The sequence below is a fragment of the Silurus aristotelis genome (assembly GCF_946808225.1).
Source record: "Silurus aristotelis genome assembly, chromosome: 19".
NCBI classification, from domain to species: Eukaryota; Metazoa; Chordata; class Actinopteri; order Siluriformes; family Siluridae; genus Silurus; species Silurus aristotelis.
Window position 1 is genome coordinate 13,841,020 of NC_139592.1, and position 27,970 is coordinate 13,868,989.

At 36.6% G+C, this 27,970-nt stretch overlaps 1 protein-coding gene across 3 annotated transcripts in view; it reads right to left on the reverse strand.

Moving 5' to 3' along the window:
• Nucleotides 1–27,970, reverse strand: part of dnmt3bb.1 (DNA (cytosine-5-)-methyltransferase 3 beta, duplicate b.1) — a 43,194-nt gene that overhangs the window by 12,706 nt on the left and 2,518 nt on the right. Inside the window, exons 2-13 of one of the 3 annotated variants that reach the window (XM_083570156.1) lie at nucleotides 26,170–26,268; nucleotides 11,425–11,575; nucleotides 10,977–11,062; nucleotides 10,207–10,350; nucleotides 6,752–6,871; nucleotides 5,663–5,821; nucleotides 5,372–5,479; nucleotides 3,434–3,575; nucleotides 1,344–1,472; nucleotides 1,058–1,102; nucleotides 867–946; nucleotides 456–568 (exon numbers count right to left, since the gene is read on the reverse strand). In XM_083570156.1, the coding sequence (XP_083426282.1) occupies nucleotides 456–568; nucleotides 867–946; nucleotides 1,058–1,102; nucleotides 1,344–1,472; nucleotides 3,434–3,575; nucleotides 5,372–5,479; nucleotides 5,663–5,821; nucleotides 6,752–6,871; nucleotides 10,207–10,350; nucleotides 10,977–11,062; nucleotides 11,425–11,575; nucleotides 26,170–26,229 (1,337 nt within the window). In that variant the 5' untranslated portion in view covers nucleotides 26,230–26,268. Of the gene's footprint in view, nucleotides 1–455; nucleotides 569–866; nucleotides 947–1,057; nucleotides 1,103–1,343; nucleotides 1,497–3,433; nucleotides 3,576–5,371; nucleotides 5,480–5,662; nucleotides 5,822–6,751; nucleotides 6,872–10,206; nucleotides 10,351–10,976; nucleotides 11,063–11,424; nucleotides 11,576–26,169; nucleotides 26,269–27,970 lie in introns of all 3 variants that reach the window. The other 2 variants (XM_083570155.1, XM_083570154.1) reach the window with 2 other exon arrangements.

A 27,970-nucleotide genomic window follows, 5' to 3' on the forward strand; every position in this document is an offset into this window, starting at 1 on the left:
AAGGGTGGATGGAGAAGGATAATAAGTACATGTGCATAGTAGGGCTATAAATCTATAACTTCCATGCCATCCGTGCAACTAACAAGAGCTGGTAGTTAATTTTTTAAATTACTCTGTTGTAAATTAGAGTTCTGTCAACTTTTCTCATTATTCTGCCAGTCCTCATGCTAAATAGAACCAGTGAAATAAGTGCTTGAAAGAAAAGAATGAACATTTATTATGTTTTTGTAAGCAAGAGGCTATGCAAGAGCCAAAAAAAAAAAAGAAAAATATGTTGACATCTATATCAATAAGTCGTGGTTAATTTCTGACTCTGAAAGTCCAACTTTCGCCTGTATGTATTAACATTTACTCCCGTGTAACATTCTGACTCTCATGAGTGTTACATATGGTATTTAAATATGTGTGTGTGTGTGTGTATATTCGTGTATGTGTGAAAGTGTAAAATGCTGAACCTGCAGCAGTTGGCGTTCCCACAAAGTAGCACTTCCCGGCCTCCACAGCATACCGTACAGTACGACTGATAGCCATCGTCATCATACATGTAGGAGATCTCTAAATATACATCCTAAAACACATGCAAAAAAACAAACCAAAACAATCAAACATGTATTAAAATGATGACAACCAGTATGTACGACTTGCAAAGGGTCATAAATGAGACGAGGATGATGCCGATTAATTAGCACACAATGACTGTAAATAACTGTGTAATATATCCTAATGCTCTGACTCAATTTTATAGCCGTTTCTTTGTTATAACAAGTGGCAGTAATTACAATCCCTTTCATTTGTTCATGCCTAGATATAGTGCTGTCACTTAATGTAAATGTGAGGATGTGCAAATAAGTCTGATGGAATTTTACCTTGCATGCTTGACACAGGCCTCCTTCAAACAGTGGGTGGAAGGTTGCTGCTCTTGTCTTGCCACAAGACAGGCAGAACTCTGTGTGTATGTGAGAGAGACAGAAATGGTAAGGGGGGAAAACATGATCTAAAAATCAAGATCAGCATGTGGTGAAGTAAGAAGGAAAATGGACAGTTGACAAAATCATACCTTCTATACTTCTGTGATTTTTCAAGACTTCATGAACCATTTGTTCTGAAATGGGAAAGAAGCACTAGATCAAATACACTGACAAACGATCCACATAAGGATCCTGTTAGTTTCACATCAATGAAATCCATTTTACTGTGGGAAAATGACCAGAACAAACACAAATGTTAAAAATGATTTTTTTTTTCTAATTAGAGATACACAGCATATAAAAAGAATAAATAAAAGTCTACTAAACAGCATATATTTAAGGTTACTGACTACCATGCTACATAGGACCTCTGACCTCTGCTGTAGATGTCCTCACTGGCTGATTTGGCCTTGCACATGCTGAGTCTGGCCCTCTTAGCAGACGGAGCAAGCTCTGGCGGATTGGACTCCAGAAGTTTGGCCTGCAGCGTTGTGCTCTCTGGAGCTGCTGGGAACAAACAGCACTCAGCTGTGAAAGACAAACCACCATGTTATTCAACAAACACACACTCTCTCTCTCTCTCTCTCTCTCTCTCTCTCTCTCTCTCTCTCTCTCTCTCTCTCTCTCTCTCTCACACACACACACACACACACACACACACACACACATGGCAGACACTCAAAACCTCATGAAACTTGTAAGAGATGTTTCACGTCACAATAACACACTTCACCTTCACTCTAAAGGGGCAGATTTTCAATAATCTGGGAGGCAAACTCAGAAAATTATGAAAACATTAATAACCCTTCAACTTTTTCGAGCCATATATATATAATATATATCTACATTATATCTACATGTGCCTCATGAGTTGCTAGAAATAAGCTGTTTATAACAAAACTAATTTCCAAGAAGAAAAAACAAACAAATAAACATATATATTGCATAGAAAGAGTACAGGCAGGCTAGAGCATTCACAGTGGTTGCCTCACTGAAGTTTCTTCAGCTTTCTAGAAACTGCAATTGTGAATACAGACTAAACAGACTAGTTTAGTTTTCCGCAATCTTTGACAAAATGGAACAGCCTTGTAACAGCCAGAGGTAACAGCTTTGTTTGGATCACTGACATTTCTGTTTGGAGGCATGGTTTGATGATGAAAAAGAGTGGGCGTGCTCTCCTCAGCTGAGCAGAGAGATGGAGGCTGAATCATATTTACACGTGAGGAAGAAAAAAAATTAAATAACAAAATGAATAGTTCAGCAGCAGGACTATCACAGTTACTGCACTGGTCTGTGGTGGTGATGCAGGAGTTTAGGATTTCATCAAAGTCAACCACAATACAACTGTAGATTCCATACAGTCCATGATGTCATATCCTAAAAAGGTTCCCAGGGCTTGATAGTCTTCCAAATATAGAACCTGGTTTTAGTTTCAATAGCATCTATTATGTTTCAAGTGCTTATCTTTGTGCTTTGATACCTTCCAAATAGCTTTTTAGCACGAGGGTGGAGTCTAACTGAAGATCTAATCATACTCATTTTAATTAACTGTTTGTTCATCTTTAGTAACCTCTTTAAACTGGTCAGGATCACAGATCTCAAGCCTATACTGGGAAAACCAGGTATGTGGTGGGACACATGCCTGAGTGCAACGCCACTATGTCACATCAGCATCATCATCATAGAATCAAATGGGGTACTCTGTAGATGTAAGCTGTCGAAAGCCATACTTTCGAATTTTCCAGTGTGGGATTTAGCAAATTAAGCACAGCCTCTAACGTAACCTGCCTCCGAGGCTAAAGACCGCACTGAAATGTCAAACTCTTTTTTTGTGGGTGTTTTGGTACCTCAGAGGAACTCATTTTGTCTCTACTAGTAAAATGTCAGTGATGTCATTCAAGTTATGAATGAAATTGGAAATTCTCTCAGAATGTAAACTCATTCTTTATCAGAATGTAAACTCTCTCACAAAGAGAATTTCCTCAAGAGAGTGAAATAATTAAGAGAATGCGGGTGGGTATTCGAGTGAGCACTATTCCACGTTTTTGCCCTGAATCGCAATTAGCAAGTGCGCTAAACAAACCACAAGTGCATTTAAGGTAATTCATAACACAGAGAAAGCCTGCAGACTTTGAATGTGAGGAATGTCATATTTCAGCTGTGAGTCATCTGTGTTAAAAGCACTAAATAAACACGTGATTTTTGCTCTTGTTTGAGTTTCCTTCTTCACATTCATAAGGATTTGCACAGCTGCTGGCGCAAAGTAGAAAAAACTCTATATCTGTGTGTGAGTATGTGTGTGGTTGGCTGTGAACTCTATAACTTCACAAGAAAGATGAAGAGATTAACTAGAGGACTTTATCAGCTCTAAGTTGGTGAATTATTAATTATGAAGAACTTTTGGTGGCTTGACAGCCTGTGAGTTTAATGACCCACTAAGTGCGTTCCAGTTAACTCATACTCACGGGAGTTTTCTTTGGGTTTGAGGCCCTCCTTTCCTTTGGGCAGGAAGCCGCTGTGAGCCCAGTCCAGCATGGGTTTCACCTGGTCCTCTGGATTATCCGATTCACACAGAGGAAACGTCTTCTCAGCACGGATGCTAGCCATCTATACAGAATGTGTATAGAGAAGAAAGAATGAGAGTTTTGACGAAATTATGTTTATCGATAGTTCACTCTTTAGGTTCAAACAAGAAGGTCAAATAAGGAATGTAGAACAGTGAAGCCAGATACATGTTAAAATAAGACATAGACATAGTGATGCTAAAATTGCTATTTAAACAGCCTGATCCAGCTTAATGATGCAGTGTCATTCATATGTAGGCAGTATGTCAAAACCAAAAAAATGCAATGATGCTTTTTCTTTTTTCTTGTTGGCACTCATCACAGAGCATTAACTACATTGCTACAAACATACTACAGTAATCCCCCATTTATCGTGGTGGTTTTGGAACGTAACCACCCCGATAAACAAAAAACAGTAATAAATGGACGCCACCCCAAAATGCTATTTTATAAATACAGTACTGTACTGTATTAACATTTTACTTCATTTTATAATTAATAATTATATTTTTATCATACTTTCTTGTTTCAACATAAAACTCCATACAAACAATTCCCAATAAGTTTTTCGGTATACCAGATAAAAGAATTAGTTATGTGGCAAATGCAATTCCGCGATAAATTGCGGTATATGTTGTGTCAAGTGTTGAGCAACATTTGTCCTAAAAATAACTAGCAAAGCATATAATATACTGATGACATATTGGTACTTCAACTATTCAGTGAACCCTTAAGTATTAATTCATCATAAGAAAAAAGTGAGCAATTAGTCATATAAATCTCGTTGGAAATATTTCTCTGGCAACCAGAGCAAAAAAAAAATATATATATATATTGTCCTACTATTTATCATAGATAGTTAACTATCTTTGTTTTATCCGCAACTGGTTTGATGTCCTTATCCAGTTAGTTATATATATAATCATATAACTAGTCATTAGAATATATATATAGTTATATTTGTTTCTCAAGTTAGTATTTTTTTAATATTATCATTTGTAGTTCTTTTTTTTATTTTGGCAGGTGAACCTTAAGAATCTTAACTTGCATGTGAATCATTGCGCCTGCCAATTCTGAAAGCCTGTTTTACCTGTAAGACTTCAAACGTGAATGGTTTTTGTGCATTTCTTTACGCGGTACTTTTGTGGAAATAATGTTATTTTTTCTGCTAACAAAACAATAAGCCATGTCAGCCTGACTTACTGCATTATCAAATCTTCACCACTGCATTCATTAAAAACTTAATAGGTTTGGCACAGAAGAAATAGTTCTAATAGTAAATAACATTTTCTGTTTAAATTGAGAAAGTGGATTAACAGGGTTACTCAAAGACACTATTTTAAAGCTAATAAACTGCGATTAAATAGCTGAGAGTGTTTTTAAAAAGCTTTAAACATTTGTCAAACTTTATGGTTGACAAAACGGAGACAAATTATCTATAGTACATCACAGAAAAGGTGGTAATCTGTAGAAAGAACAAGCAAGGGAGTGCAGACATGCCGAGTTCTGGTTCTCAAACGTGCCTGGACTTGCTGACCTTTGTGTTGTTTGGTAGAACATCTTATTCACTAGAGGAAGGTAATTAAGGGAGCTGTCGGGGAATTCCACAAAGCTTTCAGACAAATGCTTACTTGGACTCTTATCTTTCGGTCCTTTAAATCTACACACATAATCAGCTGGACAAACCGAATGCAGATGTTGTATCTCTGACCTTTCTTAAAATGAACACAGCATGCGCTGGTTCATTAATTTATTAACAAGGCTACATTACAGAAACCTTTGTGCGCCATGCGTTTCTCAAAATGATCGTCAGCATTTATCCACCGAATCCCGTCTTACCTCGAGGGCTTGGAATATAGCTCTGCGGTAGGAAGCCAGCTTGGTGTAAGAGGACAAATTAAAAAACTTGGAAAAGGCTGTGATGGAATCCAGTTTGTCAGCAGACACCTACAAGCAAAACACACACACACACACACACAAACACACACACACACACACACACATACCCCACACATCATTCCCCCATAAAAATATCACTCATCAACCTAATAAAAAAAAGTCCTTCGCTGTTAAGTGAAGATGTTCAACTTTGCTGTAATGGTTCATAATGTCTTTTCCAGAGTTACTCACCTCAGAGAATTTGCCATCACCAAACCACTGTAACCAGCGCATGCCATGCGATGCCTGTCTCTTCCCAGTCGCTCGCCAGGTCACCACCATACCAGGCCACCAGGAGAAACCTTTAATTTTGCCCCATACCAGCTCTCCAATTCCAAAGCCCTTATTGTCCTACGAGGGGGGATGATTACATAAGAACTTGCACAACTGTCCCAGACTAACAAAGTACCATAAGTGCCATAAGTTACCTTTTACAAATATTTGATCATTTTTATAACACTTATTAGTCATGTTATAAGCTTTAGTTATATGTTTATGTGCATATGTACCAGTTCGAGAAATGTATAAGGGCTTGCTACAAACACACACGTGTCAATGCTGTTAGAAAACAGGACAACAAACAAACGTATCTAGCTTATAGCAGTCCTGTTAATCTAGACTTTTACGTAAAACTACACTAAGGACCACCATTTTAGACATTTGCCTATAATGAACTAGCAGTTTCACTTTAATTTAATTTATGTGACATACAAACAATTTCCCATTCTATATAAAAAAATGCCATTTGTTGCATTCTCCAAATAAAGGTATATCTTATCTTATAAGCATGAAAGCAAATCTATTGGAAGATGTAATAAGGTCAGCCTTGTTAGCATGACAGATAAGAAGACAGCATCTACAACTTGTCTGAGCATGCCATACATTATCAATTTAGTGACTGTGCCCTCTTAAGTTTTTGTTAGTTCTGTGTGTGTGTTATAATGTTCATCTGCACATACAGCTACAGTCAATAAAGACTCTGTTAAAATATCTCTGGCTCATAATGGCAGAATTCAAGAGCTAACGGTCTCTTTGAGTGTGCTGTCAATAAGCTCTATAAAGATGTAGCTAATGGGCTTTGTAAAGTTGAACCCTCAGGTTAGACCATGAGACAAAGGCGTCTGACTGTACTTAAATAGAGGGCTATTCTATAAGCTGGTCTGTTGTTACTTTTAAAAAGCAGGTGGACAAACATCACTTGTGTAAAAGGAAGAAAGAGGGACAAGACAGGACAAGAAGACATGCGCATGGCTGCTTGCGTGTGGGTGTGGAAGTGTGTACATTGTATTCAGGCTGGCTGCCGGTGTCAGTAGTGGAGGTGGATGTAGCACTGCTTTGAGCTGAGTCTTTAGAGTCCTGCTCCATCAGCTCTAGCTGGGGGCCTTCAGAAAGACTAGGAACCTACACACACAAGACAAGTAGCGAGAGTTATTTAGTTAGTTTGAAAAACACTTACGTTTAATAGACACTTATATATATATATATATATATATATATATATATATATATATATATATATATATATATATATATATATATAATAGTCACCATAGTATAACTATACTAACAGTGTTATTTTTACACTGTGTTTAGTTTAATGTGTAAATATGTGTTTATTGTAGAGGTCGACCGATTCATCAGTTTTGTTAATCAATCGGCACCGATAATTGATTGCTGGAACTTTGGCTATCGGCAAATATCCATACCAATAGTTTTTCCGGCTCCCGTCCTTTGCGGTAATGGCTGAGAAGGTCTGCTGTCATTACAAGAGCGGCCTCTAGAGGTGAATCGTGCTGTTTGTTTTTACTTGATACTGCATGCTCCACAAAAAGCTCACAGTTCATAGAGAGGGCAATATTATATATATATATATATATATATATATATATATATATATATATATATATATATATATATATATATATATAATTGATTAAATATATAATTACCACATTTTCATGAAATAATTTCTATTTTATTTAATTTTTCTAATAAAGTTCAGTACTATTTTACATGGAGTGTTTTATATATATTTATATATTTAAAATCCAGTATCCATTTAAAAAACACTCGGTTGTCGGCAAGTACAATCCAACCTAGCTATTGGTAACGGTAAAATCCACTACCAGTCGACCTCTAGTTTAATGTGCTCAGTTCTTTTTGAGTTTATAAAAAATATCAGCATCTGCTCCCAGACCTACAGTACATTCTGCAGAATCAGAATCATTTTAAGTGTAAGTTAGCATACAAGGAATTTGTTGCCAGGTATGACATGACAGTTTAAAGCACAAACAAAACATAATAAACTTAACCTATTATTTGATAACACTTGCAAAATAGTTTGTACATTTATGGATACTAGGTCTAGTTTTTTGTTTTTAAATCCAGTATCCATTTTATTGCCTGGGGAAATTGTGCATACACTATTAGATAGGAATTGGGTTGTAAAATGCTGTGCAGTGTTTCTTTAAAATATCCTCATAGCAGATAGGGGTCAATACTAACATGTCTGCAGGTGAAAGGAAAGGAGCCTGGAGAACCCCTATGTGGGCAAATGGCTTAAAGCAGTAAAAAGCAAACATGAAAATGGATGGGTAGCAGATAAAAAAAATCATAGATGTGGGACCGAACTAGTGTAACGGAAATGGAGATTTAAAATGGAGCATTCCAAAAACATGAAGGCTACTTAAGGGGCACCCAAAGATCTTTGTTCAAAAGTAAGCTGCCATTATGAATAACTATTTTTCATCATCATAGTGACATTTCTTCCTGTTTCAGAGTCAAACACAGGTTAGGCTTCATACTGCAATAAACAAGCACCTGCACTAGGAAGTGCAGGTGCCAGAACCAGACTTTCCTTTTGTAGAAGATGTAAAAGTACTCCAACATTTCAACAGTACCCTGGTTATACGTTTTTATTTAGGTAAAAGTACACATATATTTGTACTCCATATTTGTATACTACAACTATATTTTAATAATTTATGCTACTGTTTGTTCCATTCTCCAGTTCATCATGCAGTAAGAGTACCATTACTATGCACAATCTCTCACAAGACCTGTGTGCTTATGAGTGTGGCTAATTGACGTGTTCAGTAATGAGGGCCGGTGTGTTTGTTTTCTGAAATGTAGTAAAGAAAGATACTTAAAATACTTCGAATTAAATTAAGTTAAAGTAAAAATGTGTTATTATAGAGTCCACTGTTATTCAGTACGAATATCTACAAAAGAATTATGTATGTCATGAATAAAATAAAAAAAAAAAACTAAAACATAAAAGATCCGAGCAGAAATCAAATATAAATGCATGTCTTGATAATTAAAAAAAATAAATAAATAAATTATACACTAGATTTTATTTACCCACTTTAATTAAAGTATTTTCTCTACACATGTGACTAAACTGCTCCAAATCCGAGCACTTGTTCACTGCTCACACTTTGTGTGACCAAGTCAAGTGTGATTTACAACACAGCTCGGTCTGGGATTCAGCATAAACAACACCACAAAGCATCAGAGAAAGGGCTTTAAAAGAGAATTTGAGATGTTCAGTGCTGTGTCGAGTGTGGTTTGTCATAATAGTGCCTCAGCCAGTGCCAGCTCGCATGGCTTTGGTAATATTTGCTTTTTAACCTGCTATTGTTGCTTTTAGAAACAGTTGATTGAACATGAGGTAAAAAAGAAGGGTACAACCGAAAGGCTCTAACATTCAGCAACCGAGATCAGTCTTTCTTATAGGTTTTCTAGAAAGATGATGCTTAGAAGCTGACATGGAAAATTGTATGAAAGCTAGCAAAGAAAAGACTGGCTCAAAACAACGTGGCAAAGGCCCTATTAGATCTAATGAGAGATGTTTAAAAAAAAAAGCTGACAGGAAGACTGTAGCAAACTGGAGAGCCTTTTTCTTTTGCAGTGATCTTCTGATAGAGAACATGTGCCTTCTTTATCTACTCAATGATTACGGTGATATTTTCCAGACCAGGCAAAGCCAATGTACCAACTCTGAATTCACTTTGGCAATGAAATCTGCAGAAGTCATTCATTTCAGTGAGTTGAATTTACATTGACCACAGTCATATATTTTTACTCTATTGCTTCCCGACTTTTCAGAAACTCTAGCGTGTAATTCTAAGGGGCTCTTCGACATGTCTCTTCAAATGAAACCCCTTAAAAGTTTGATGCAGAACCCTATAACAATGGGTTTCATAGAGGCTAAGCATAGCAGTATGAAAGAAGTACCTGACAGTTATAATTGAATTAAAACATTAAACAAAATGTAACTTTATAACCACTTGCGGTTACATATTAATGTTGTGGAATGTCCATGAGACACGTTCCTGGGATCGCTTGTGTACAGCAGCTTTCAATAGTTGTATACCTCACCAGCTTCTGATACAAAATCAGAAAACAAATACTGGTAAAAGGTAAAACACCTACTGACTTTTAACAAAGGACTCAGCTGTTTCTCATACTCACAGATAGCTCTTATGTTCTTTCTATTAAATGTGTAGTGTAGCGTGTGTCGATATTTATACTTTTCTGTTTATCATCATGTACTTTTGCTGGGCCTGTGTGTTTGTACACCGCATTTGTGGCGTGAACTTTTCACATATTCACATTCAGCAACTTTTTGTTCCACTGTCCTGCACAACATCTTGTCCTACTGTATATATCTGTGATGATACGATGTAGATACTGCGTGTGAAATTTTGCGTTTGTCTGTGTGCTCACATTACCAGAATGCTTGGCTCCTGCTTGACGCGGCCCCTCTCTCTGTTGTGGGGTTTCGCCTGAGCTGTAAGTCCAGCCTGGAAGATGGTCCTGGGACGAGGCCTCTGTCTAAGACCAGAACCACAGCCTGAACCCAGATCAGCCTTTTCCTGCAATGACATAATTCATTGCTACTATACAATTTTTTACCAGAACACTAACATGCCCATACATGCCATCTCACAGTGCTGACTTTATCTGATTAACTGACTTTTTCTTTTTTTTCTTTTTTTTTTAAGGAAACAATTTCCTACCCATGACCAATCTGCAGTGGGAACCTGTTTGGCTACTCTATCTTTCTTGTTCAGTATCTGCAGCATACACACTGACAGGGGTAGCGGAAAACAGACAGGGATAGCGGAACAGCAACACATAGCCATCCAGTGCATTGCATAAGAGCTAACGTTTGTTCCCCAAGCGCATTTTTTACATTCCTTCTCCTACCAGGGTTCCCAACAATCAGTTTGGCAGCCGAATTATTATTATAACATAAATGCCAAAAAAAAAAAGAAAGAAAGAAAGAAAGAAAGAAATCAGAAAACCATTTAAACCCATAGCAATAAACAAGTATACATGAGTTCCGTTAATTTGGATTGTAATTAGATGTCCATTATGTGTTCCTTCTGCTTAATGTATTAATGAAGAGAAAACACAAACACAAACGCACACAAAACCAACACATCGCAGTGAATCTCTATGTTTCTGAAATTCTCAGAGTGGTGAAATGAGCACAGACCTCACTGCATGAGTCCCAGGCACTCTCGTAATCTGTTTCAGAACGCTTCCGAGATCTCTTCCTCGTCAGGCTGTTCACACTCTCATCTGAGTGAGAAAGAAAAGAAAGAAAGAAAGAAAGAAAGAAAGAAAAAGAGACAGAAGAGAGAGAGAGAGAGAGAGAGAGAGAGAGAGAGAGAGAGAGAGAGAGAGAGAGAGAAAGAGAAAGCGAGAGAGAGATGACAATAAAAAAAATGATAAAATGTATTCTAACAAATAAAAGCAGTGTTGTATTTGTTATACTTTTTCTTCTCGGTGGGTTTTGGAAACTAGACAGACCAATGCATGTTATTGCCTAAAGATGTGTGTCAATCAGGTGTGTAATCAGAGGTATGCATGTTTGTGTCTGTGTTATGCAATACGCATTTCCTTATACATAACTAGGAGTGATTTGGTATCTGTGCATTTACCTGCAGGTGATGCTGCACCCCCATTCTGTTTGGGGCTAAACGGTGAGGGTGGTTCCGCCCCAGTTAAGGGGCTGTTCTCATTAGTCATCTCCAGTCCGCTGTCATTCTCTGACAAACCCTCAACTGTGGACATGTCACCATTTACAGCAGCCTGAAAAAAAAAGAATTCAGAGAGAAACCGAGAGAGTTTGGGTTAAAATGACTCACTCTACCTTATGTTTACCTCACCTGCAAGTCACTGGCTCTTGAAAGAACATCTTGGAAGGTTCATTTTAAAACTGTGTTTAGGTCAAATAAAAGACAAATTTTTAGATTTTTAGACTGTTTTTAAATACCTGTACGTACACACAAATAGGGAACACCTTCTATCAGGACTGTTTCCCAATCAGGACTAATCACATATAGCAACCGTTACTCAATTTCACTTTACTGTATGCCACCGGCATCGAAACCAAACATTCCAGTTCTGTCCACCAAGTCTGTGATTATTTTTCATTTCTTGTGCAGAGTTATGGCATCTGCTTAAAGAAATATGCTTGGGAATTCTTTATATTGCATATTTTACATGCTCCTGCATGGACTGTAATATACACGTATATCATGTACTCACTAGCACATGCCTACAGTAAACCTATATTTTTAAGCAACAGATGACTGAGCATGAACCCGGGAAAACACTGGGTGTGAGGCGGAAATACACCCTTGATTGAATGCCAGCCAATTACATGGCACCACACACACACACACACATTTCAACACCTATTCACACCTAAGAACAAACAATCCACCTATATGTATAAAACTTTCTTTTCGGCTTCTCCCGTTAGGGGTCGCCACAGCTGATCCTCCGCACGTTTGATTTGGCACATGTTTTACGCTGGATGCCCTTCCTAACGCAACCCTCCCCAATTTATCCGGGCTTGGGACCGGCACTAAGAGTGGCTGGGGATGGTTCCCTGACCGGGAATCGAACCCGGGTCGCAGCGGTGGGAGCGCTGCATCTTAACCACTAGACCACCAGGGGACCTACCATCCACCTATATGTATGCTACACAGAAAAAACATATGGAAAAGAAAACAATTTCAGGATGAAACCAGGTAAATAGAAGGCAGCAACCACCAAGCTGTGGAATATATTTGACTTCTTTCAGTCTGATATCTGTCACATAAACCAGCTCTTTGGGTGTACAAGATGTGGAGTGGTATCTCCTCCAGATATAATCCTGATACCCAGCAAGTATAAAATGACCAAGTGCAAGCGGGGTGTTATCAATATAATGCACATGTAATCATATTCCCTCTGGTGGATGAAGTATACCATTCCTGTGCTTGAATAAAATGTATATTATTATATTTACTATAATTATTTAAAATAAAAGCAATCCTTTACCATTTTTGCTTGAGTAAAAGTACGTAAGTACTCACTTTCGAATGTACTTAAGAATCAAGTGTGAAAGTACTGATATATATATATATAATTTGAACAATTTCATTTAACATTTTATGCAAGTGGGTAAAATCTTACCAACATATAATTGAAATATAAGATACATGACATTGCCAGGTGTAAATGGGCTTAAACAGTCTGCATGAATATGCAGTTAAACTACGTTTCAGCAAGTGTGTGGTCTTGCAACACTGCACCAGCATTCAGCCTCATTCAGACAAGATAAAAGCAAGGGCAGGTCTGAACATCAACAACTGAATATGACAGACAACTTCAGAATATGACAGACTCCTCTAAATGAAATTGGGAGAATGGATTTGTTATGCTGGGATTTAAAAAAAGACAGAAGGAAGGCTCCTGGCAACCAGGAAACCAGCTAACCTGCTGCAATGGAAGAATGGGATGTAGGCATGCGCGTGCAAACATAGCAGCGACTGTGAGGCGTGCAGATGGTCAGAACATAAATTCAGAGTTTCATTTGCCATGGGAGAAGAATATTCTCTTAGTGCAGATGTCAAATGTACCTTAATAAGCTGCAAGTTACATTTTTATTTTTACTATCTGTTAACTAGCAATGGATTTACTTTTTAAAATATCTAAGTTCTCTATAATACAAAAAAACAAGTCAACTAGGCACCAAACATTCAATGTGATAATAGAATAAAAGATAATTCTATAACTAAAGGGATTTATAATATAATAAGGGATTTCTGGTTATGTTTGATTGCACTTGTGAGGAAACACACTTTGACAATGACCATAGCAATCTCTGTATTTGAACCACATTAAAATCCTGTGGTCGTATAATCTGATTTGGGGACATGGACAATCCTAAGAATATAAAGAAGCATTAAAAACCTTGTGTAAGCAGTGGATTAAGCTCTCTCTCTACACGTCACCATTCAATATTAGAGCCCATCCTTCAAATACGAATCAGGTTCTAATCAGGTCATTTAAATCCACAAATAAAGTTCAGTCTTTATTTTAAATCCAGAAAAATACTAAACAAATACATGGACAAACAACCTTTCTTTTGGTTATCTAGATTTCAGCTGCTGTGGGAAAACGCTCCTATTTCTTATACAGTAAAACCCTGTTGTACGAGCGACTAATAGTACGAGAAAACGGAGATACGAGCAACCTTGCTCGTAAAATTGTACCATATTTCACGAGCAAATTTCGAAAGCACGAGCAAACCCATGCTGCCGGTTCCCCGTTTTCGGCGGAGGGAAGCATCGGTTGCTTAGTTAATGATGCTCTCGTTGTTCAGTGCGACAAAAACGTAACTTTTTTGAGTGTTATATTTTTATTTCAGTAGAAATCTTGAAAAATGTCTCTCAAGCAAATCAGTGATGGTGATGTGAAAACGAAAGTAAATAGAATTACCACTGAAACCAAGAAGGTTATGAGCGTGGTGCGCATCTCACACTCGCAATCAACCACACAATCACATAGGTCAGTGTTATATTATGTTTACATTACGGTAATTTGCGGTGTGTTTGTATGTTAAAATAGGCTACAAATACTTTTTAAGTGCAGAAATAAGCGATTGAATGGACAGATTAAATCGCTTTTACATTAATTCCTATGCGGAAAATTTGTTCGAACGTACGAGCAAATGGACCTACGAGCAATTTTAAAGAACAAATTATGCTCGTCCAACGGGGTTTTACTGTACAGGAAGTGTTTTTCATGAGGCAATGACACAAAACAGTGTACTTCAATTGGGTCTGTTTTTATTGATGTGCTGCCAGATCATGTGCTGCTCAAGTATAATATACACTTAACCCCACACATGTCAAACTTCCATCATCTTCCATATCTTTCTTTTCTTTATCCCAGAAGTCGTGCTATTTTGCAAATCAAGGGAAGCTGTTACACCCCTTTTCACAATGACTAGCAACATTCAACTTTAGCAATCACCAGGATTTTGGATTTAGACTTTCTCTTCTTTTACACAACGAATTTTGAAGTGTGTTGAAACCATAATGCTGACAAAGTATATTGTGTTTGATTTTAAAAATGTATTTTATATATTCACCTATTCAGAAAAAAAAACAATGCACCTTTATTCCATGAACACGGAAAAGGGTTAGCGGAGTTGGGACAGTCAGGAGACAGGGGTGGAGTGCAAAAGAAAGAAAAAAACAGATGGAGCTGGTAAAATATTTTCCTTTTCCACTAATGCGCAATGTTAATTACATTATAAGCTTTATGAGTTTCAAGCCAATAAGTTTCACTTGTGAAGAAAATAATGATCAGAAAAGTATTAGCAGTCAGCTCATGCAAGTGAATGATATAATCTGTCTATTATTTGGGCTTTGTCATTATACAAACTGATCTTTCATTAACAACAAAAACAGTGTTTCTTAGAATACAGTAAAGTTCCTAATAAAACAGTATTTCAGTGGCATGGCATGCCCAGTTCTCCATTCACCTACCTGTAATAAAACACTTTAATCAAGTCACTCAGCACATTGTCAAGCAGTAAGATAGGGCCAGCACATAAACGTCATTCAAATTTATAGCAATTCCTTGTTGACAGCGAAATGTGGTAAAAACCTTTAATGATCTTTCAGGTGCCTAAGACTTTCTAACTAAGTCTTTTGTTAGCTCGCTATTATTGTCTAAAGCTAAATACATAAAACTGAAATAGTTAGTGGTATATTAGGAGATTTGCTTCTGTCAGCAGATTTTACTTCTTGTATAAGAACCAGGATTCCTGCTGTTAAATGTGAATATTCAACATTAAAACGTTTGATACTTAAAAAAAATGTACTTAAGTACATTAACCACGTACAAATACTTTATTGCAGTCCATCACTTTTTAGCCTGATACTTCAAGAGAAGGTAAAATGTTTACAGGATTTGTATGGAATTACCATTGTAACCAGTAGATAAACTGTTCGGATCCCCCCCAAAAAATTGATCCAAGGTCACAGCAAGGTCAACTCTTTGAAACAAATTGTCTTCTATATTTTCCTTCATGTTTGAACTCGATTTTAAGGGTATTTAAGACAAACAAAATAGTAACAAGAAGAATTGGAGTTGTTTGCAGCTGAGGCATCCCAAACGATGCTGTCGATAGATTTTATTCACACAGGCTATTTAAAATACATGCTGTTTGTATAAGCTAGGCATGATATCTGCCCACTGCATCCACACACAGTGCTCCAAGTGCTTTCAGTCAGCACGATACATAAGCCTTTTTTTCTAGAACAATCTCAGGTACTGATTTTACTGGAGAATCACAGTTAATTCAGCATGTTAAAAATCAATGTTCAGGATGCTAGTGGAAATGCTAGTCTCTGGTTATAAACAACATGGAATATACTAAAATAACACACATTTCTGGAAACCTGATCACAAAGACTTGTATGTCTTGTTGAATATCGGATTCCATATTTAGTCCCCATTTCCTGTTAACCAGATGTGAAAAAGTCAGATGTTTAAATCATTTTATCAAAATAATGTATATTAATATATGAACAAGATTTTTCTAAATTACATTAGACTCATTTTTATGGCCTCTGGGATCTGTTACCACAGTACTCCATTCATCCATCAACAGAGACAAGCCCATTGTTTAATAACAGGGGAATTCTAATAAAGTCTAAATAAATTGACAAAAGAAAAAATGAAAATAAGTATGCAAGACATTTTCGTTGGACTGCAGCTATTAATCAAAATAATTATGTTGCTTTAGCAAAGGGTTGGAGAATGTGATAAGAAACATAGTATAACTATCTAGCTGGACCTGTTTCACCTATAGAATACTATAAGTAAAAGAAAACAGAAGATGCTCAAAAGGAATTTTTTAAGGTGAGAAGAGCTGCCAGCACTGGCTGTGTTAAGACTCGATGAAAAGTCATTAAGAACTAGAATGAGTGTGGATCAGGCGATGTGGAAAGAGATTAAAGGTTGTCTATCTTTGTGCATTAGTGGCTGTGTGTGCAAACATATCTTAAGTGCATGCTGTTTCCACAGATCTGAGAAGGTAGCCTGAACGCATTAATGTGCATTAATATCTACAGTATCCTCCAAGATTTTAGAACAGCAACACCATGTATTTAGCTTTTTGAAATAAGCTGAAGATATTTGGTTTTGAGTTAATTAATGAGACGACAGATCAGAACTTCAGCTTTTGTTCCAATACTCTTGTTCTCGGGTGGGGGGAGTACTTGAGCATGGTTATGAAAGTTTCATTTTGGCAAACAGATACATCAAGCAAAGCGCACTGGCATCACATAAAACAATAGTAGAGACTCATTGAAGGGAAGTATTAAGTGCTGTCACTCGTGTGTGTTTATGCAAATGTCCCCTTTAGGAAAGGATAGCCCTATTCCTAAATAACTGACGGGCTGCTGCTGCGTTTCTGTAAAGTTCTTCTACAGGAATGACAGACATCATTCACACAACAGCTGTGCCACATGGGTTTACACATCCTGCCAATTCCCATGCACGTACACACACGTTCTGAAAGTGAGCTTTTCAACACATAACTGTGCTAAGACAGACTGTCCATGTTCATTCATTGGTTGCAGTGCCAGAAAACTTACAAGCACTGTGTATATGATATCATGCTGGTAATGGTAGAATGAGCAGGAATGCCTAATTACTCTCTTGGAATGTAAATGAAATCAGACAGTCTAGACTGTATAAACAACTTGAGAAAATACTATGGCATTCTGTCCTCTGGATTTCCAATGCAGAAGAATGCACATATTAACCTCTAAAGCTTTACTATATATATTTTTATACATGCAGTGTTGTGAAAAAGTGTTCCTGGTTTCTTATTTTTTTGCATGTTTGTCACACTTTTGATGTTTCAGATCATCAAACTAATTTAAATATTAGTAAAAGATTACACAAGGGAACACTACATGCAGTTTTTAAATCAAGGGTTTTATTATTGAGGGAAAACAAAATCTAAAACTACATGGCCCTGTGTGAAAAAGTGTTTGCCCCCTAAACCTAAAAACTGGTCGGGCCACCCTTAGCAGAAACAACTGCAATGAAGCGTTTGCTATAACTTGCAATGCGTCTGTTACAGCACTGTGGAGGAATTTTGGTCACTCATCTATGCAGAATCATTGAAATTCAGCCACATTGGAGGGTTTTCGAGCATGAACCGCCTTTTTAAGGTCATGCAACAGCATCTTAACACTTTTTCACACCACTTTATATATATATATATATATATAAATATATATATATATATATATATATATATATATATATATATATATATATATATATATATACGGTATAAATGTATATAAACTCTGTTCTTTCAAATTTGTTAAATGGCTGATTTATTTTCCGCTAAATAACTAACTAAATAACTAAACAACAAAATATCGAAAAGTAAACGATAATGAAATTTGTTGTCAACGAATGCCCTTATCGGTTAGTTGGGCTGCTCAAGTTATGTGTTAGCATGACGGCAATATAACACGTCTGCTTTTGAAATGGCGGAGAGTACAGGTCAAACGGCAAAAAAGTCATCCAGTTCCATGTCATCCAGGGTATTTTATATTTAACGCAACAAAGAAGACTGTAACCTGCAAGTTATGCAAAGCTTGTGTGGCATGGAAGGATCACAGTGATGCACGAGAAAACACGCTGGTGTCATGGATGAAGGCGAAACATCAGCACGGTAAGCAAAAACTGTATAATCCTAATCATGTGAAAATGGTACAGTTTAATGAAGTGCTATTGTGTAAACTGTTTATTCGTAACTTCGGGACAGTCGCACTGGATCTGTTTTTGTGTGACTTGCATCAGGTTGCACAATCAGCTCCCTCGCAACATAGGGATGGATTCTATTGAAACGGTGCGAACAAACACTAAATCTAAAAGCAGCAAATAACAGCAGCAGTAAACGATTACATTTTTAGTCACTGTTGTGGTTTTTTAGCGAATGATTATGTATTTGTACACCAATATATATTTTTTCCTTTTTTTCAAAATCAAGCTTGTTAGCTTGCTGTGCTTCTCTGTTCCATTCTCTTTTTATAGCATTTGTCTACACCAGTTAACTGTGTTCTATATTGTATCTACTGTGTGTATATATATATATATATATATATATATATATATATATATATATATATATATATATATATATATATATATATATATATATATATATATAATATTAGTATGATGTACTTTAATTATTATACACAATTTTATTAATTATTTATTCTTAATGCTTATATCTTCACAACTGAACAAAATGTTATATTTTATATAATTTTTTTAAGCATGGCTGCCATCTGCAAATATTATTAAAAACTATTTTTGTTGATTTAAACTACACCTTGCATATTCAAATGCTTTTTTTCTTTTTTTTAAGAAAGAAACAACCCAACATGAGTGAATTTGTTTAAAGAAGAAATCCCCCATGCACTCCTCAAGCAGCCAAGCAGCCACTATAAGCTTTAAAATGTGAAAACATAATAATACACATTTTATACATAAATACCAATTTAGGGTTTTCTATAATTATAATAAGCAAAACATATAATTGAAAAAAATTGTTTAATTTTTTTAACCGATTAACTGAAAAAAAAAAGTATTAAAAAATTTGATTAATCGATTATCAAAATAATCATTAGTTGCAGCCCTTTTTTAAATTTAGAATTTAAAAAAATGTCATTAAATGAGTATTATGGCACCCCCTTAAAGTTTTGAAGAAGAAAAAAAGCAGAAGCGGGAGCAAAAAGCCGTGTGCTGTTTTGTGTGTGCACTCTTTTGCAGTATTCAGCTGCACAATTAAAATCTGCTACGCTGATAAGTCTTGCAACATATCTCTTGAATAAAACGATAAATAAAAAAATCTAAATGAGAGTTTTAAATAAAACTAATTTTATATTCAGAAATTTTTTTTAAAAAAAAGCTTGATTACTAGAATAATCTATTTTGTTACCACTGTAAAACATTTTCTTTCTTTTTTTTTTTTCTTGGCTAAATCATAAATATAGTATCATAAGCATCATAAAAATAGTTTCAACACAAAATACACATCCATGGTGAACTGTATGATGACTCATATTTCAAGTCACACAAACACAAACCAGACAGAGAGGCAGGCAGGGAGAAAGCAACAGATGGACGGTGAGTGTGTTGGGGTGAGTAAGTCAGCAAGGAAGCCAGAGAGAGGGTACAGTTGGATATTTCCCATTAGAGCAATTAATGAAAGAAGAGACTTAAAAAGAAAGCCCCTCCTTTCTTACTCCCACTGCTCTCCCTCACTCTACATGAAAGCTCTGCTGTGTGGGTAAATGCCCCCTCTCTCCCCACTATGCACCCGTTAACCCTGTAACCACACACACACACACACACACACACACCCAGCAACAAAGTCCACTCCCTAAATCCACATGCCACTGGATCACACAATTCAGACAGACTGATGGCTCCTCATGCCATGTGGACAGATTGAGGTCCTAAAACAAAAACTCAAAGGCAGAAGAGAGCCGACTGTAAATAATCTCATATTGTATAATTGGAAAACACTTTCTAAACTAAGAGCTGTTGAATGTTTTATAACTTGTATATCTAACTTGTACAATGTTTATGTTTACAAGTAGACAAAAAAAGTATTATTTATATTCTTTCATATTTTCTGTACAAAAATGAACCAACTGCATTGTACTTTGGTGTTGAACCACACTTTTTTTTTTCCGATTATTTGCTTGTAAAAATCACAAAAGAAAAACATCATATCGAGCTACACCAGTAAAGCACAAGTTCCTGTGAGGACACAAGTGTAAGCGTATGGTTACAGTCTGTGTGTGAGCAACTGCACACTCTCACTACCTTTTAATTGCTATTTTAACTAATCACGCGTGTCAGTTTGCTTAAGTATGCAGAAAAGGGGAAGATGACGCTTTCCTCTGAGTGTCACACTGATTCGTGAGGCAACATGAGCAGAAGTTCAAAAGGAAGTAATTAGTTAGCTGTACATGTGTATAAACCTCCTACAACAGTCCCATGAATTGTGGATTAAAGATTATTGTTTAGTTGCAGTTCCACAAATATAACACATAGTTTACACTGTGATTAAAAAAATCGAATTGTTGATGCACATGAGGTCTGGAAGTGAACTAGCAGACGAGCAAAATCAATTTAACATGTGCAGGTGTTTGTGTGTAGCAGTTAGGAGTTCTTTCCAAAATCTGTGTGACTGAAGATTTAGGCCTGTTTGAAGGGGAGGTTGTGAAGGTGGGGTTAACAGGCTTAAAGAGGTCTTTAGGAGGTCTTCATACACTTTCTTCCTCTGTGACTGGACTGGGCCCCTTAGGGTAAAAAAACAAAAAAAAACAAAAAACAAAACAAAAAAAAAAAAAAAGGCCAGAAGGAAAGAGAGAGAGAAAGAGTAAGAGAGAAAGAAAGAGCGCTACAGGGCATCAACTTGAAACCAAGTGACACTCCCTTACAATTCACAGCATTCCTTGATTGTTTGCAGCCCCCCTGCCACAGAAATATACATACACACCATTTATCTTTTCATTATAGAGTAATACATTTGATAGGGGTCAATTGTATAGTGCATATGTGTGATGAGAAAAAAAAAACACAAGCTACAGGGGGAAAGAAAAACCTGTAGCAAGCTTGTCTGCACTAGTGACCACTTAGGCCTCTTTAATGGCACTATATATGTTGCAAAAATATAAATAATGCTCTATTATAAGACCATACATAATTCTATCAAAGTATATCCAAACTTGTTACATATAACATAATGTAAATTTACCTTGTTATATTATTCAGTAATTACCACATATTATTTAGTAACTAAGTGAGAACTAACAGTATATACTGTATAATGTATAATACTGTATAGTAAGTCTGGTTTAAAAAACATTGTGCACAGCAAAATCATATACCGTAATTTCCGGACTATTAAGCGCACCCAAATATAAGCCGCACCCACTGAATTTGACAAAGATTTTTATTTTAAACATAAATACGCCGCACATGTCTATAAGCCGCAGGTGTCTACACTGAAACTAATGAACTTTACACAGGCTTTAATGAAAGACAGTGTCTGTTACACGGTGTAACGGGTGAAATATGTTGTGCCTCCTTTAAGAGCAGAGCAGCATTTTGGGAATAGCCTGCCGCCGCATTTTTCCGCTATTACTGCATGTGTGCAAGACCGAGGAATATGTCCTTATTATTTTCTGATGCTCATTTCTAAGTTTCTTTGACTAACCGGTAACGCTGTTGCCAAGTAAAAAAAAAAAAAACGCACGAGTTTTGGAAACCTGTCTGTGCTTATATGATTTCTGTTGCAACTGGAGTTAGTGAGCTCTCCATTGACCCAGACTCAACGCGCTACAACAGCTTGTATCTAAACAGTAGCCTACCAAGAAAGTCATTGTTCACTGTCTTCCTCCTTCCTTTTACAACTATTTCTTTCTGGAGTTTGTCTTTTGGCATCGTCGTGCGTTTAAAAAAAAACGTGTTTTCTCCCGATGCCGTGCAGCTCAGAACACAGAGAGGTGCGTTTTTTTTCGTTTCCGTTCGGAAATTTCATTGGTCTAATGTTATGTCGCTCAGTTTTTTGGCTTGAAGTTTGTGAAACCGGGAAAAACCCAGGAAAAATTCATAAATAAGCCGCTTCATTGTTTAAGCCGCGGGGTTCAAAACGTGGGAAAAAATACGCTATTTTAGTAAAAGAATATTGATTATTTTAGATTGGATATATGATGATTTCTTATTATGGTCAGAAAATGTGCCGATAATTTCGCAATTTACTGTATTAATAAAGATTGATACAATCTGGTCTAAAACTTTTTTTTTTTAATAATTTTACTGTATTTATGTGTGTGTGTGTGTGGGGGGGGGGTTTAGGGTTGAAGGCTAAAATTCAGTTGCTCCAGAAATGAGCAGCCAGCAAACTACATCTTTGCAAAATGCTGATTACTCTTCTTCAAATGGCAACAAAACACACTTAAAGAAAAAGACTACGTGCCCCCTTCCACATACTGGCTAGTATCAGTGCTGTTGACAGAATTCTGAGAGAGCACAGCCAATTGGGTAACATCGGGAATTATATTCTCCACACTCTAAGAATAAAGTTCTTCTTCGGTGGCATTTTTTTGGTCATTTATTAAATGAAAACAGTTCATGCTGGTGGACGCAAAAGGTTTGGATCCTAGCGTCTTATACATTCACAGCTGTTCCATTCATTCGAAGTGTGTCTGTTGCCCACAGCTACACTCAAACGGCCATGCATGGTTGGACCACTCACTGACCTGAATGTAATGAGCATTCATTAATATGCACAAAGAGCCTAGCTTCCCTTCGATGCACAGAAGGAATATGCTGGAGTTTAAACTCCCAATAGTAAGAATAAACCAACAACCCTGAAGACCACATAGATTGGACCAGTAAGCGTCTGCTTCAAAGTGTGAAACTTCGACCTCAAAATGCTGTTCATGTCTGTTGTCTACATCAATATGGTAAAATCCAAGCATTATGGTTGGGAGAATTAATCAGTCTAATGATTAGCTATAGCAGTATGAGAGTTAAAGAACAGTAGGCTCTATCCATTTTAAAGGAGGTTCAGTAAAACTACAAACGTTTAATAGTAAACCATTAATAAAAATATTTAAAAAAGTGGGACTTTATACGCCTATATTTGACCAGCAAAAAATACTTAAAATCATGTTTCAGTTAAGAAAAATTAAAATGTAAGCTATAGCTTTTTTTCAAGCTACTGTGTGAATAAAAGCAAATAGATTTGTATATTAAAATGGGGGGAAAACACTACTTCTGCATATCTTATTACATGCATACTCCTTATATTTTAATGATGGATAGAGGATAAAGTGTCTACAATGGTGTGGGAGTTGTTTTCCACCTTGTTAGATTCTGGCCTCGGTAGTGTCTGAAAATCTAAGTGCTGATCTGAATTTGCCCCAAATACAATGTTTAGGTGGAACCCATAATACCACAGAGCAAAGATTACACAAAATGTTTATTTCAGGCACAGTGCTATCATATTGTTACTGATTCATTAAGGCATAACAAACCTAAAGACTATTCCAATTTTCTTGTGCAGTTAAGTGAAAAATAGATTTCATTCGGTATTAAATATTTTTCCACAGTCCCGACTAGTCAACATCTCCACAGCAGGAAGTAGTGAATGTATATTTGAGGCCAAATGTTTGCAAACACCTAGGTTAAACATATTCAGATTTTTTTTTTCACAATTCATCCATATTTCAAATGAAGATACAACAACTTTTAAATGAACTCACAGGGATGTATTTTAGTCTGAAAGAGTCAAACGAACCCTAAGACAAAGAACTGGTGAAAGAGTTGGAGGCATCATGTGACAAATATGTCTATCCACCATTAGTGAGTGTTACAGAGTAGGGGAGAAGAAGCCTGTACACCAACAATGGAATGACAAAAGTTTGCACTAGGAAACAGACCTAGCCTTATAATAATAATAATAATAATATGTATATGACCATAGTCATAATTAAATAATGCCCTTAATGATGAGTACTATATGATGTGAATAAAAAAAAGGTTTAAACCAAGGAACACAATCCCAACTGTGAAGCACGAAGGTGGTAGAATTATTTGATGGAGACACTACGTAAAGTCCAGTAAAAAAAAAAAAAAGGCAAATCCACTAAATGTTATGAAGCCCACGGAACATCTCATATTGTAAGAAAAACATCTTCACTAATATTCTGAATTACATTATTCTTATTTTTTCTTGTGCAAATTATATTAGCTACCCTATTTGACTTAACATGGAAAATGTTTAATAGCATAACATTTTAGTACCCTATTTAAGACCACTCGATATAACCTTATCCATTAGGCAGTAGGCAAAATTCACAGTTAGGTATGTGCCTTGGTTTTTAAGTTATGGTTTGGTTTAATTTCGGTACGGTTAGGGGAAAGAAATGCAAAATGGTCAATTTTGTCGTGTTTTTTTTTTATTAACACAGTTAATTAAATAAATTACCACACATTTTATTGATTTAATCAAATTTAATACATTAAAAGATTTCAATTAATTAGTTTACATTTCTACCCATTTGGGTAATACAGATGTGTATGTAAGTGTATGTGGGTGTGTTTTACATCTAATAGTTAATTTTTTAAAGATATGTTTATTTATTTCAGCAGACTTTAACAAATGTCTTGATTCCATCCATCCTTCATTCATTCATTCCCTCGATATGTGGAATTGTCAGGATTTTCTCCTTTTAAAAGAAAATCTTAAAGCTGGACATAAAGAATCCATAACGATAGCATTAGCCGCTAGCCACTTCCTGGTTAGCGACTAACGCTAGCACTATTAAATCTTCGGCATTCTCATGCATGCGCAAAATAAATCTTATTTCCAGGACAGAGTGAGTAGCCAAAATGACACTGGTCCACCTCTAATTTCTTTTTTATACCCCTGGCATTGTTGTGTATGTTTTTAGGTTTATTAATAAAATAATGCACTGAAAGTGAGAGGCGAAGACTAAATAAATTAATACACTTAATACGTTCCTTAGGGAACTCGAATTGTAACTATGTTCCGCTCGTAAAAATGGATTGTGTACCTCATGTGTATCGGACCGAAAGCCCTGAACTGAAAAATTTCGGTACAAATACGTGTACCGTTTCACCACTTATATCCATAGATTGAGCGGTTTCATCGTGACTAGCGCTTGTAGCACCATAATCCCTTGTGTTTGGTTTGGCTCAGTCTGTTATTCCTGAACACTCGTGTCAAGTCAGTTGGTATAAACTAGCAGTACTGGTAGCACTTGTCTTATAAACCTTAAATCTCCAAATTAAAGCTTCTCTGCTGTGCCAGAACCTCACACACACAAAAACACACACATGCAAAGCGTCTCTCTGTCCCTCTTCCTTACCCATCAGCTTTTCAACACATTAAGAATGGTGCTGGATGTCAGAAATTAGGAGTGTGTGTGTGTGATTGAGTGCTCCTGAATACCAAATACCTACAGGGGATTTTTTTGTGCTGATACCACACATTCGCTTCTCCAAGAGCATAGTATTATAGTAAAGTGCCTCGTAGTTAACCTCCGTTGCCCTGTCTGTCTGTCTGTCTGTCTGTCTGACTGACTGTCTCAGGTTGATATAATGGCTTAATGCCACTGAATATATAACTTTACCTCATACTGTCATTGCTGCACAGACATGCAACAGAAACTCGAAATTACTGTCAGCATGCAAAATAGCGTGTGTATGTTCGCATGTGATTTAGTTATGTGCTACAGCTGAGGGTCACAAACTCTTACCGTGGCTGTCATCTTGTCACTTTCCGCCATGATAGCTGAGGAATACTTGTTGGACGGCATCGCTGTTTGGGTCGTTTTGTAGTTTTCTTGTGTGCTGAGCTTTAATAAAAAAACAAGTACGTGTCAATAAAATAATAATATAACAAGAGAAGAATTTGTAGCATGAAACTTCATATCAGATTTGTGACTACAAAGTACAACAGGGGCTCAAAAAAGAAAAGAGGAAGAATTTCAATTGACAAACGCACGAGAGAGCGAGAGTCACAAACCCCATTGACTTAACCCCACTTACACGTGAGAAATAAAAAAGGGAATTTCATTTGACACCAATGTACAAAACACGTCTGCAATCGCGTATTAAAAAAGACTAATTATAGAGAAGCACCAAGCCCATAACTGAGTAACCTCAGGATTTTCCACAGGTATGTAGAGGTCACTTAGCTCATTGACCCTTAATGATGCATGTCTCCTCTAGGAATGTTAATGGTAATAATTTGCCTAGGTGAGGCTATCCTTAGTTTACTGTGACTTATTTATAAATAAGACAAACACTACATAAAGATACCATCTTAAAACATGCATCATTCATGCAGGTTAGCTTGCAGACAGACGTTTCTACCAACCAAGGACATGAATAACAATTGACAGCATGAACAGTTGTTTAGACAAACATTTCAGCCTCACAAATGAGTTTGGGTGGTGTTACTGAATAACAATCAAACCACTTTGGAAAGAAAACAAAGCCTGCAATCCCATCCAAACAAATGGAATGATGGCTCCACCACCCCGGTATGGCATAACATCAGGTATGTGACAGAACTGTAGGTTCATGTCTCAGGTTAGTACAATAGGACAAAAAGATTGGCTTGTGGTTGAAAACTTCAGCTATTCTGACAGCATAAGTAGCTCCCGTGTTGAAATTGTCAGGGGGGAAAAAAACGATCTTTAATGGTAAAGATGATGCGAAGATGCTAGACAAAAATTTGCTAAAAAAAAAAAAAAGTCATACATCAGTGTATGAAACTTAAACTCGCGTTTCTCTTGTCATCATACATTCTTTTAAAATGCCTTTTCGTTCAAACGCAAACACACTAACAACTCTTATTGGCAGCTTGAGACACACATTCCCCGTTCTGGTAACTGCATACTTGTCTTGGTGAATGATTTATTCGCTGTAAATACTGTATTATTAATAATAATGTTGATGAGGAGGACAAAACCCCTATACGCAATTGCAACTTTCAATCCATGGTGTCCAGGTGCATCCTGTATAGAAAAGCAATGTACACACTAATCATTTGTGTTCATTTAAACACAATCACACACACACACATATACACACAGCTTGAGCAGATGTACCTCATTACATTCCTCTAAATCCTAAATTATGATGTTTAAGACTTCTTTATGTGGCTCCATAAACACACACACATGCACTACAGGCTACAGACAACCACCCACCCACCCACCCACCCACACACACACACACACACACACACACACACACACACACACACACACACATATATATATATATACTGCAGGCCACACCAAGGGAGTGTCTGTAAAGGTGAATAAATGAATGAATCAGATTGAATGTGAGAATACAAAAAAAAGGCTACATCAAAGGTAAAAGCCTGAGCAAGGAGATTATGGACTAAACCTATTGGGAGGGCAGGGGTTCTGTAAACGCAGTGTGTGTGTGTGTGTGTGTGTGTGTGTGTGTGTGTGTGTGTGTGTGTGTGTGTGTGTGTGTGTGTGTGCGCAAGCGCACGAAACATGAGAAAGAAGCATAGAGAGA